This window comes from Marmota monax, unplaced genomic scaffold (genome assembly GCF_021218885.2).
Source record: "Marmota monax isolate L192 unplaced genomic scaffold, Marmota_monax_Labrador192_F-V1.1 WCK01_AAM20220418_F8-fsc00098, whole genome shotgun sequence".
Taxonomy (NCBI): Eukaryota; Metazoa; Chordata; class Mammalia; order Rodentia; family Sciuridae; genus Marmota; species Marmota monax.
The window spans coordinates 2,449,682-2,463,520 of NW_026694639.1; the positions used below are offsets into that span (position 1 = coordinate 2,449,682).

Sequence of the window (13,839 nt, forward strand, 5' to 3'; positions counted from 1 at the left end):
TTTCATTGAAAACTAGACCTTATTTTATTCTTGACCACAACTGTTCTAGTTTTTCTTTTTAGGTTGCCTTTATTTTGTTTGTGCCTCATGATTTCTACTCCACTCAACTGTGTTTGTTACTAAATCCTTAATATACTTTAAAATTAATTTTGCCATTCTTTTCTTCATTTGTTGGTTTATGTTCACTCATGGTTATTCATTCATTTATTCATTCACTGAGCAGATATTAGTTGATGTCATTCTAAAAAAAAAAATCTTCCTTACACCCCCTCTCCACCCAGTATGGAGAAAATTGGCCCAGGTGGTTGGTAATGGAGGGTATTGGTATATGACATTCAGATCCCTGATGGAGAACAAGGCTGACATAACTGAGAATTTCATCTGTGTATTATATTTTCTCCCAAAGCTTTGGGCATTTAATGAGGTGTATCTTATATTATGGTTGTATCTACATAAAATCAGAACCTTTCATGTAAAAATAAGCAACTAACTTTTACATACTCTATAATTGCCCACCTCCCTGCATCTGCTCAGTTGTTTTCTCAAGATTTAAACCTTGAACATTTGTAACTGTGAAAGCTCTCAGATGTGGAGGATTTCCCAAAACTATAGGTGAGATTTAAGCTCGATGAATAGAATTGTGGATTTCATCATTTGTTCAAGGTTGTTTTGTAATAAATGATAGAGTTAGAATTAGGAATCTTAACCAAAGCACTGAGATGAAAGCATTATATATATTATCTTGTTACAGAGGCTCAGGCAAATTTATCTATCATTGGTGGTATTTAAATATACAAAATCCTTGTAAAACAGTGGAATTAAACAGTTAAGAATTTTATATACTGCTATAGGATTTTTAAAAAAATTGATTGATTGATTTTTTGGGCAGTGCTGGGGATCTAACCCATGGCCTTGTGCACACTAGGCAGATACCCCGGCCCTTGGCTACCTCTAAATGGAACTAATTGTTTTTTTTGTGCTTTTGAAGGTTGCCTATAAGCAGAAGCATGATGCTGCCAAAGGAGTCTCAGATTATGCCCACATGAAGGAGCCGCCTGATCTCAGACATGCCATGGAGGTCAACAAACACCAGAGTAACGTAAGGAAACTCATTCCTCGCCATTTTCTGGAAAATTGTAGCTAACTCATATTACAACTTGTGGTTATTGAGTTGAGATTTAAATATTACAACACTTCTATTCAAAAAAAGGACTTTATAGCTTATCAGTAAGAGGTACATTAGAATTATTCTTAAGATAGTCATTAAAACCTTGTAGAATGCTTCTAAATTGCCAGGTATTTTCAGGCATTAAAAATTTTGCTTCAAGAAGACCATTGGGTTATCAGCATTTCTAGAGCTTCCTTGACTTGATGTGGAAGCTCATGGTTTCCAGTCTAGAATCACAAAAATGCTGCAAGAAAGAGCATCAGCAACCAGTGACCCAGGGAAGAATCACCCATGAGCACTGGCTAGACTGTACCCCACTGCTCTTTCTTTTAAACTGCTTGTTGGCATCAAGTTATTAAACGTAAGGACCAACAGATAGGAAATATGGAAGCAACAGATGCCTAATGACGGACTTAGCAGCAGAACAAAGAGGAAGAAAGTTAGCCTGTAGAAAATGAAGTTTTTCTTTGGTTGTCAGTTCCCAGGCCCATGAAGGCTTACATACATTTGTTTAATTACCGCTTACTCTCCTGGTGTCTTAGAAGAATAATCTGTTCCTGAAATTGTAGTGGCAACTTGTCTTCTCGTCATGAAATTCTCTGCTTTCCAAAAGACATGTATGAACCGCTGGTCAGGTTCTTGATGGATTAGAATCAGTTAAGATAAGGTGCCTGTCCTAGTTAGATTAAGAAATCCCCTTTCTTGAAAAAGTTCCTGATCTATCTTTGTTATCTCAAAAGGAGGTTGTCACTTAGTCCTCCTACCAAGCAACTTTGCTGACTCTGTGCCTCCAAGGCCCAGAGGTACAGAGTGTTTCTCTGCAGTACGGCAATGACTATTTGGTATTAAATTGCATTAAATGTTTAAATTAAAAACCAGAGAGGAATTTAACATACTAACCCACATGTTTAAACATATGCTGATACCAAAGCATTTCTCTAAGATGCTTTAGGATTGACAGGAGATGAAGAAGCTGCAGGTCTGCAGTTATTATCAGGGCTATTATTTTAGGGAGGCCTTATAAGAACTGTTTGCTTACAGAATGACTATAATAATCCTAACTACCATTTACCCAGCTCAGCCATGCACCAGGCTCTGTGCCAAGACTTTGATCATTTCCGTTTCTTACAAAATCCCTGTACTGATTCCCATTTCTTAGATGAAGAAAAGAAGACTCGGGAATCAAACTCTGGAGTTCGCTCTTTTTGCTGTACCCCGCTATCTTCTTCTTAAAGGTCACTGGTAATTAGTCAAGATTTTAAGTGAAATTTTTAAAATGAGTAGCGTTGTGGGCTGGGGTTGTAGCTCAGTGATAGAGTGCCTGCCTCACATGTGGAAGGCACTGGGTTCAATCCTCAGCACTACATAAAAATTTAAAAAAGGTATATGTCCATCTATAACCAAAAACATTTAAAAAATGGGTAGCATTGTAAGACATCATCTGAGTTCAGATGCACTGCAGGAAAGAATAACGGAAACACCCGAGTTCCCACTATTTTGTGGCTGGAGAGACCTTGAACTCATATAAAAGTCCAAGGGTAGAAGGTGGGCTGGTGCCCTGGGGTGGAGACTGGTGTAACATGGATCCCTGGGAGGCCTTTTCTTACTCTATAATTCCATGCAATTCAAATAGGGGAGTTCCTTGTCATAGAACTGGGCTTATTATTTTAACTCTGCCTTTTCTTTTAAAAGGTCTTTGATTGAGGGAATACAGAATGAAGCCCTTTTCTCCTCCATTCAACAGTGTGTGCTCATGGGAGAAGGATGTGTTTACTTACACTCCTCTGCCAACACAGCCCAACCTTTGCATGCAAAGTTTGTACATATAATAGGATTTGGAAAGTGTTTAAGACTATTTACTTAGATTTAAAGTGAGAATGATATTTGTATTCTACCTGTGAAGTAGTTGATATTCCTCCAGAGTCAAGCCACTTGGAGTAATACATTTGTTGTCCCTACAATATGAAATTTAAGGATTGGTCTTAAAAGCTGCAAGGAGAGCTAGTGTGTATGTCTCCTGGTTCAGCTGGACCCACCTAATCTCTGTGAAAGACAAAACTCTTGTCTCCCATAAAACATCAGCCTGAAGAAACTTAGGCAGAGAATTGACTAGCAGAATTAATTGCCCTTTTGTGATGTGGAATGTCACTTTGCACTCTGGCTATAAGTGAGTGACTTAATTTCAAATAAAAATGTACCATCCATTGTGAATATGATTAACTGAGGAACGATGAAAGTCAGTGCCTTTGCTTACCTGGTTTAATTTATGTTGCCACCAAAATCAAGTCAGCTTTCTGAGTTCTGCTAGAGACCCAGGAAACTAGAATAATTGCAGATCAGAGCAAGTTAATTTTTGCCTCCTTTCTGATCATACCTTTTATTAAAATGGTCCTTAGTGGTCAAGAGGAGTGATTTTTCTTCAGAATCTTTCTCTCCCTTATACTTTCAGTGATGTAAATGAGCAGAAGAAGAGGAGAGGGATGTTTATTTATGAACTGATTTCTCACCTCTGAGTAACTGAAAGTTCCAAGGGGAAGAGTATTCTGGGGGCAGGGGTCTCTTGTATCACTCTAAGATTTAAAGATCACCAAAAGGGAAAAATTATTAGAATTTGCTCTATGCTAGTATATATGAGGGAAAAAAAATTTTGGAGTTAGAACATGCTCAAAATGCTGGCTGTAGCTGGGCACGGTGGCACACACAGCTCGGAAGGCTGAGGCAGGAGGACTGAGAGTGCAAAGCCAGTCTCAGCAATTTAGTGAGGCACTAAGCAGCTCAGTGAGACCCTCTCTGTCAATAAAATACAAAAAGGGCTGGGGATGTGGCTCAGTGGTTGAGTGCCCCTGAGTTCAATCCCTGGTACCATCCTGCGGATGACCTGGGACAAGTTACTTAATATCTCTATATCTCAGTTTTTTTTTTTCTATAAAATGGAGACAAGGACATCTACCTCCCCAGGCTCTCACAAGTATTAAATAATATATGTAAAGGGCTCTGCAGAAGAGACACTCAATAAAATATTGGGCCTACTTGGTCCTCCTCCAGTTTTTAAAGGGTGATTTGAGTGTTTAGGATGATATCATCATTCATTTGAAACAATTAAAAGAGAATTGGTTTATAAAAGGGCTAAATCAATATGAAATTAATATTAAGAAGTGTTTTGGTCAGAAGGGTGTATTTAAGAAGTTTCTGAACGTATCTTATTGACACTATAATTAAAAATTGATTAAAACCAGCCAATCTAAATCCTTTTATATCTTAAGGGATATATTCCTGCCAAATTTTACTAATGTAATGAGAGAAACTGGAGGTTTTCTGTTCTGTGACTTTCCCCTGAAGATGGACTTGTAATGAAAACCTCAATTACATTGTTAGTTCTCATCCATCTTATCAGAGGCCTGAAGTCCAATAGTTCTCAAGAAAGTCAAACAAAAAATCACCATTTTAAGTTTTATAAATAGTATGGTTTATACCAACTTGTGATGAAATCGGAATAGTAAACTTTACCTAAACACCATATTGGTAATCAATTCAACATGTATGAAAAAGAAAGTATTCAGCATGGGAAATAAGAGATTTAATGTTCTTTTTCAAGAATGATTTATGTACTGACTTAAAATTAATAAAACCTTATCAGTAGACAAATTTCTGTTTCATCAGAAAGTGAAAAACCTTAAAGATAAATCAGTAAAATAATACTGGAAAAACAATTACGGCTCCGTGTGGTTCCCCAGTGTGACTTATAGTAATAGCCTGTAAGGATTTAGTATTTCAGATACTAAATATATTGGTATTCTTGTTCATCTCCAAGCCAAAATTGTTAGTAATACCTATTCTGCTCTTTTCATGAGATTGTGTGGTTGATAAAATTAAGTTATGAATAAGAAGACATATACTAACTATAAAATGACATATAAACATTGGCAATAATAATAATAATAATGATACATTGTTTTAGATGTAACTTATTTTACTCCATCTTTTTAGACAATTAAAAACTTTTTTGTTTGCTCAATAGCATCAGAATGTATATTCACTTATATTTGAAAAGTTTATATTGTCGTATAGAAAACAAGATTTATATCTTAAAAAGGTTCATATTCTCTTATAAATAATAACATTTAAGTAAGTTTAATAAAAGACTTTCCAGGAGCTGGGGGTGTAGCTCAGTGATAGAGCCCTTGTCTAGAATGTGCAAGGCCCTGTGTTTGATTCCCAGCACAACAAAAAAACATTTTAAAAAAGAAAGAAAGAAAGAAAAAAGTTCCTGTGCCCCTGGAGTTCATGATGATAATAAAAGGTTTTCTTGATAATGATTGAACCTGGGCTTCAAGATTGTGACTCTATACAGGTTACACTCCTCACTTCTGTTCTAGTTTCTTCTCACCAAGAATCATTTAACCTTCACCAGAGCAATGAAAATATTGGTCCTAGCCCAGCCTGATCTCATTCTCTCAAGGCCTGCCTGCTTGTGAAATTTCAGTCCCACAGGTGTCTGTCTGTCTGTGGTTTCCAGGGAGGCTCCCTTCCCCACCCCCCAGTCTTCTCATCTCCCAGTGCTTTGCTTTCACCTCACTGACAGTCTGTGGAGGTTTTGCTTCTATCTAGTTTATTAACTCACCTACCAAGGAGTCTCAAATCACCATTTTATAAAAGTAGAAAGCCTGCTGGAAGGTCATTGCGAATCCTTAGATCACACACATGTATCTGGCTGTACCTGGGGAGTAAAGGCATCTGTGCTACTTTCAGAATCTCATAGGAGCCAGTTTAGTGGCCAAGTCTAACCCATGACTGTATATGGAAGGGGATGCTGGGGGATGTTGCTCCAGCCTGGAAAAGGAGCTTCAGAAGAGCCTGATTGAGTATAGACAACCCCACCCAACAGGGGTGGGGTGATGGTTTAATGAATTAATACACATAGAGGATCCAGAGCAGTGCCTAACGTGGATCACGCTGCAGGAATGAAGGAAGCATGCAAAGAACATGGCTGTTTTGAAGCAGAAGGAGATTCAAGGAGGGAACAAGACAAGATTCAAAGACCATGAAGTGATATGAAAATAAAGCTAGGGCAAAGGGGAACATGGTGAGATAAGGAAGAAATTCAAAGACAAAATTTGATGGAATACAATTCTTTATTGGAGGTTTAAAAAAAAAGAACAGATTAGATGCTGCAGAAAAACATGAAATGGATCTTGCTAGCATTTTCGACAGGAATCTAAAGTCCTTGGAGTAAAAGGAATATTTATTGGTATATGTATAGTTGTGCCTTGATATCCTCAAGTGATTGGTCCCAGGACCCCTGTGGACACTAAAAATCTGGGCATGTTCAAGTCTTTAATAAAACATGGCACAGTACTTGCGTGTAATCCGTGCACATCTTCCTCTATATTTAAAATCAACTATAGATTACCTTGTTATTCCTAAAACAATATAAAAGCTATGTAAACAGTCATTATACTGTATTGTTTAGGGCATAATGATGCAAAGACAGTCTGTACATGTTCGGTACAGATATAACTTTCTTTTTTGAATTTCTTCAATGCATGGTTGGTTGAGTCCTGGATGTGGAAGCCAGGGATATTGAGGGCAGACTGTAATTAGGAAATGAACACTAGCTCCAGGCACAACTGGTTCCAGAGCTGTCACAGTGTCACCCAAAGCCCTCCTCTGTCCCATATCTCACTCTACTTGCGTGGGGTGATGTTCCTTTCACACAGTTTCTGTGAGGATTCAAGATGACAGCTGTAACTTCAAAGCTTAAATCATCCTCATAGCAGCTGATCCCAGAGAAAAGTGTGAGCCAACCTCAGCCTCAGATCCACTGGATGACTCTGCCCCTGCTTGGAATATAAGTGTGCCTTTTAAAACCATGGTTTCTAAGTGGATCCAGAACCTGATTGGATGGTCCAGGGCATGTGGCCAACCCTGTCTATAGAGAGGCAGATTGAGGGTCCCTCCTGATCACCTGGAGTCAGGGGGACAGTTTCCAAATAAAAATTCCTAGGAGAAAAAAATGAATACATGTCTACTAAAAAAGGAATAGTTTAGGAAAATGACTCAGATATGTGGAAAGAGACAAATTCAGTTAAAGTAGAAGGCAAAAGGAAGTAATCAGGTATCTAAAATAGTAATTCTGAGTGTCCCTATGGAAGAGACCAGAATCATCATTTGCAGATGAAATTATATGTCTTCCTACTGTGAAAAAGATAAAGCTGATCATCTTGGATATAAGATAAATATATAAAAATGATCTTCAATGATAATTACTATTTTGCCTTGTGACAGACATATAGAAGAGAATGATGAGATGTCACTGAGATATATAATAAAAGAATTAGGGAAATGGAAAAAATATGGCATCTTCCCCTAGGGGAGTCTTAAGTATTGTTGAGATATTATTTTTCCTGAAGTCGTTTTGTAAGATCAGTGAAATACTCATTAAAATTCCAGTTGTTTCCTTTGTGGGATGTACTCAAATGCTTCTAATGTTCATTACTAAGAATACACTAGATAAAGATTAAGAATACACTTGACATAGAAGAGTAAGAAGGGAATTCAATTGAACAGATTTTATGGACATTTTGAAAAAAATCCATAGAAGTAAGTAAGTTCTTCCTAGGCATATTGAAGAGTCTAAAAGTGGAGACCATTTTAAAAATTTTTCTTTTTAGTTGAAGATGGACACAATACCTTTATTTAATTAATTTATTTTTTTTAATGTGGTGCTGAGGATTGAACCCAGTGCCTCACACGTGGTAGGCAAGTGCTCTACCACTGAGCTACAGCCCCAGTCTTAGAGACCATTTTTAATATCATTGGTTTCTCTTCCTCCTCACCTCCTCCATCTTCCGCCTGCTATCTTCTTTTTTTCCTTCTTTCTTCTTTTTTGCTTCTCTTCCTTCTTCGTTCTCTTCTGTGCTTTGAGAACATAGCCGGAATAAAACATTGAAGGAGATAACATAAAATCAATCATTGACTGTCAAGCTTATACCCATTAGCCCATTCTGGGTTGATGATTTTCAAGAATCTCTTCCTTTCTCTCTTCTTCCTAGAAACAATATTATTTAGATCACTATGTTGTCTTGAGAAGAATAAAAAATGGTGGCCAATCCACTGTTTCAATATGGTTAGCATTTAGATTTCAAATTGATTCAGGAAATACAGACATACCCACATGCACGTGAGCTTGCCTATACACACACTTGGACCTCCAAGCTCTTCTGCTACTTGACCATTGGACTCTTCCTGAGTTCTGATGCAATGCCAGAATGGAACAAATCCATACTGCAGACACATGAGGAATGTCAGATGAGTTCCCTCAAAGCTAAGGGTGATCTAGGTACAGGAAGATGAGTAACCTCCTCAGGAAACCGTGTTGCCATACCATGCATGTTCAGACATCCTTGCAAGAGTGAAACCAGGAGCTTGCTACTCTTGCGGGTCCACAGACGTAAGCCCCCTTTCCTGTGGAATATCCCTGAGCAGTAGCGTTCCAGAAGATCTGACTTGTGATCAGGCTCCTGCGCTTTTCTCCTGTGTGGCTCTGTGGTGTCCTCTTGTTTGAATGTACAGCTCATGTCAATCTTAATATTTGTTTTGAGTCACATATGCTGGCCTCTAATTTGCAATTTACATGGATGATGGGGCCCTATTCAAAGTCCTGCTCCTGCCGCCTTTGTGCTGTTCACCTCTCTTCAGCAGTCATTAGGCTGAACAGCATATAATTAGGTAACCCATGTAAAGCTGGGATTGCTGAAAGGTTGCAGTTCTTTTCAAAAAGTAAAGGTTTCCATTTTTACCCTCATTCTTTTCTAAACAAAAAGACATTCCCCCTCCCCTGGTGGTTTTCAAATGAATGTAGTAACTTAGAAACAGTCTTGGAGGTGGGTAATAATTTGGGTTTGTTTTCACCTGAGAGCTGGTTTTTGTTTACACAGCTTGTGTTTTAACTCCCTGTAGGCTGAGGTTGAGTTGCTATCATTTGTGGATGAGTGTGTTGCTTTGTGAAGCCAATGTAATTGGTCTATTAAAAAAAAAAATCCCTGAAGATTGAAAATTCACCAGACAATATAACTCAGTCACTAGCTTATATTTGTGTTTCTTTTACTACCTGTATGTATAAAACCTACCTGAAATTACTTGCTAACATAAAGCTTATGAAGTATTAATTCTGAGGGACTTAATACTAATTGTGCTTAAACACTATGTACTTTTCAGATTCACAGTTGTAAATGCAATTTAAAAAATGATCTTGGTAGTGAGGCAAAAATAAGCTTTCAAAGGGCAAATAGAAGAAGTGTACCTTAATATTTCATTGAAATAAAATAATGCAAAGGGAATCTGTTGAAGTATTAATGCATTATCATGTCTCACAGCTGATAATTGTTTTTGGAAGAAATAAAAAAAAGTAGGAGTGTTTTAGATCTTCAAGGTTGAAGAGAAAATAACAAGATACATTAATATTATCTAGAACACTGGTTCATAGTGATCAACTAGGGAATTCATTAAAATCAGATTCTTGGGCTCCATTTACCAAAATTTTATTCCAGAGGATTGTGGATAGACCTTAGGAATCTAAATATTTTATAAGTAGCTCAGATGGTGCTATTGCAGAAAGTTTACAAGCAATGTTAAAAATCCTTGTGCAAAAGGTAATTATAAAGTAGCCAATGGTTTATTTCAGTTTTCTACCTTTTTGTGCTCTGAAAAAGTAAAGATGGGTTTCTGCATGCTTTGCATTTTTACTTTAATGGAAAGTATTATAATAGATAAATCAACCACCTCTGGTAATATGCCATATAGACCCACAGCTGACAATTGCTTTGGCTCATGACAAATCAAGAATTTGGAAAGTGGGAGACAAGTGAGATGTTGACCATCAGACATGATAGCAATGTTATTCTGGTCTCTCCTCTATTCGTTAGTCAAGTTAACATAAAGGTACATGATCTAAAGTATTTAACATTTGGCAAAATTCATACATTTTTATCTTTAAATCTCTACTTTCTGTACTTTGGCTTGATTATGTCTAACATGCATAACATTCAGAGGGAGAATATTTCTTAATGTAATAATTCTTATTTTGAATGGATCAAGCTATCATAATGATATATGTATGGATGGTAAAACTATTGGTAGCCATGTCTAGGTCTCCTTGGAATGATCATTTGAAGAGTTCAGTTAGAAAAAGGAGAGAAGAGTGTAGTTGAGAGCCTCAACACCTTCCTTCCCCAAAGGAAGTGATTTTTAGTCTTCATTTGCTGGGACTTACGCTACATCCCCTGAGGTTGAGAATATGTGGTAGGCAAGTTGAAGTGATTGCTAAGTACATTCTGTATATGAACAGAAGCATCCACACTTACACACCAAGCATGCTAATAGGTATCTGTGAAAAATCCTTTGAGACTGGTTTGTGCCCTGTTCTTAGCCTTCTATTTCTTAGGTAATATAAATCCATTTCAAATATATATTTTTTTCATTTCAAATATGTTAATGTTAGTGAGCTATAGGTATACTGTGACGAGTTAATCTGTCTATGAAAATGAATGTTGTGCACCAAAACATGAAAAAAGCAACTCAAGGCCAATAAGTTCTCTTAGCAATTATGACAAGGACAAATAATGTTACAGACATGAAGGTTAGTAGCTAAATGAAATTACTAAGTTGTTTTTTTCCCCCTTGTTTCTTTTCAATCAAAACTGTCTCTTTGATCAGATTTCTTATAGGAAAGATGTGCAGGACACCCACACGTATACTGCGGAGCTGGACAGACCGGATATCAAGAAGGCAACTCAGATCTCCAAGATCATAAGCAATGTAATTCATCTTTTTAAATCTTGTACAGAAATGCTTTTTAAAATTTTTTTTGCAAGATACAAAGTACAGCTTTGGTATTTGGATGGTTAATTTAATTAGTGTAATTAATCAATCTGGATTAGTGACATCTCAATGTTTTTCCCTGAATTATCCATTTGATTATGTAATTATTTGGGTATATGCAGAAGCTGCCCAAATTGGACTTGACTAGGACTGTCTTGCTTTTAGAGGTATAAGTACTATGTGGGGATAAGATCATATCCAAATGTCTCACCCTAAAAGTTAGGGTTGTCACTTTTCTGGTCCAGTATAGTCTCTTACCTCACCCTGTTCCAAAGAACTTCTCTTGGCCTCATCCCATCTCAATGCTGTTAATTGTGCAGATTCTTTTCCATCAACGTGGTTGCATGTTTCCCCCCTGCTGAGGCTGTTTCTTATGTCTCTAAAATACTCTCCTTGGTTAATACCATTTGACTTCAACATACCAAAAATTCTGGTTGAAATGATGATTGAACTCAAACTGAATATTGGAATACCCTAAGTGTACCTTAACAATCAGTAATTACTAAAGTCAACTGCATGTGGATCAAACATGTCAGATCAGTTTCCAAAGAAAAACAAAACCATAAATATGAAGAATGCAGGATCTCTATCCAGAAAATTCTCCTTATGTATTTTTTTTTCAGTATTTGTATAAGTGATGATAGCTGGATGCTTAGTCTCAAAGTTAATAATTATTTTTACTGCTAAAAGTTAATAATATATAACTATACTGTATAATGAATTCTGGCTTTAGCAGTCTATATGTTAGTATTTGATGTGTTCTAAGGAATATGTTTTTAATGGGCTGAGGGTCTATTATATTTTATTTTGATTAATGTTAATGTAATTCATCATTATAAAGTAGAATTATTCAATATGTTCTTGTTAATTTTAGGCAGAATACAAGAAAGGGCAAGGAGTAATAAATAAAGAGCCTGCTGTCATTGGAAGACCAGATTTTGAACATGCTGTGGAAGCGGCCAAACTTTCTAGTCAAGTAAGACTCTGGAGTCATGATCCTACAATGACTTTATTCAGATATTTTGTTCCTAGGAGCACAGGAAAATATTTCATTTTTGATCATATCTGTAATTGCAAGAATAAATGGGGATCATATTTCTGAAACTTTTCAGATAGTATTGCAATAATCACAGATTTCAATAAAGAAAAAAATTAAATCTAATTTTAAGCATAAAATAAGTTTTCCATCCCACCCTCCAGCTCAAATCTAAAACTTTTGGTTTGGCCATGTTGTCACATTTCCCAGAATTCCCAGAAATCAGCAACAGTTGTGCCAAGTAATAGTATTTCTGTCTGCACACACAAACACACACACACAATCACACACACCCCCAAGTTTTTAACTTAGCAATAAAAATGCTAATTTCCCCAATTTTCAAATGCTTTAATCACAAATTAATAGAGGGGCAATGAAAACAGAGAAAACTTTGGAATGTTATTGAAAAACATAAAATAAGATCTACAAATGTATAGATTTTTTGTATATGTATAGATATGTTTTTGGTTGACAATCTTAATAGATAAAAATTTTGATTCTTCCAGAATTATCATATAAATGTCATTCACTTTCACTTAGAATCCATAGGCTCTTTTTCATTTTAATATGGATAAAATGATATTAATGTTTTCATGGAAAGGAATTACCTGAGGAAAGCCTTTAAAGGTATGAAGACAAAGATCAGTGAAGGGGAACTTAAATTATGAGTTACCATAAGATAATAGGAGATCATTGAAATGAAATCAGTATGGATTGGTGGACTGACAGGTAAAATAATCGGTAGGATTAGACAGGTAAAATAATCGGTAGGATAGAATCCTGAGATAGATTCCAGTATGTATAAGAATTTAATATATGACAAAAGTGTTGGCTCAAGTCAGTGGGAAAAAATTGGTTAATAAATGGTGCCACCCTAAGTAACTGTCATGGTGAGAACAAAATTGGACCCGAATCTTAGACCACATACAAAGCTGAATGCCAGGTGGATCATTTTATTAACAATAAAATAAACATTATTAATGATTTTTTTGTTTACAATAAAATAATTTAAAAATCTTAAAAGAAATTTCAGGATATTCTATACACCAGACAGGGCAATAGGATTGTGCTTTAACATGTCCAGAGATCCAGAAGCTATACAAAATAACACATTAACTGCATCAAAATTAAAACTTCTTTCAGTGGAAAAGGTGATGTTTTCAGAGTCAGTAATAATGTGATCAAACAGTAATTTTACAAATGTATAGTGTTCATAACTTTGAAAATATTTCTTTCTCAAGTTGCAAAAGTCTTAATTAAATTATGTTTCAGAATGCAGACATGTAAACAATAAAAGGCATAAAATCCAAGTGAGGAATGTAAGTCTTGAGCAAATGAACCTCTGTAGTATGCTCTTGGCTTGTGAGTCTCAATACTTAATATAACAGTAATGTCATATTTTAAAACTCATTTAAAAAACTCCATGTAAGTCCCATTAGAATCCAAACAGCCTTTTCAAAATTAGAATCTAATTATTTGAATGAATTGGATTTATACAGAGAAAGGAAGGTCTGAGAATAGTTTTTTTTTTTTAATATATAAAAAGGAAGAAAGAGCAGGGGTCTTCAAATATTTGGAAAAGTATTTATAATATATGTGATAAGAATATTGTTTATAATATGTAACTTCTTTGAAGAAGAAACAGAGACTAACATGCAGGTAGAAAAAGGAGAAATGGTGAATAGGCATTTTACAGCAAACATCAGTGCCCAATAAGCTTGTGAGAAGAAGCCGAGTTCAGCAGTAGAGAGAAAAT

General features: G+C 36.0%; 1 protein-coding gene across 9 annotated transcripts in view; it reads left to right on the forward strand.

Annotated features, from left to right (window-relative positions):
* The window catches only part of Nebl (nebulette), a 337,044-nt gene that overhangs the window by 247,725 nt on the left and 75,480 nt on the right, over nt 1-13,839 (forward strand). For 7 of the 9 annotated variants that reach the window (XM_058572293.1, XM_046423005.2, XM_046423009.2 and 4 more), the window contains 3 exons: nt 989-1,099; nt 10,883-10,984; nt 11,922-12,023. The exons of the other annotated variants lie outside the window; for them this stretch is intronic. In XM_058572293.1, coding sequence (XP_058428276.1) covers nt 989-1,099; nt 10,883-10,984; nt 11,922-12,023 — 315 coding nt within the window. The remainder of the gene's footprint in view (nt 1-988; nt 1,100-10,882; nt 10,985-11,921; nt 12,024-13,839) is intronic. 9 annotated transcript variants of the gene reach the window in all.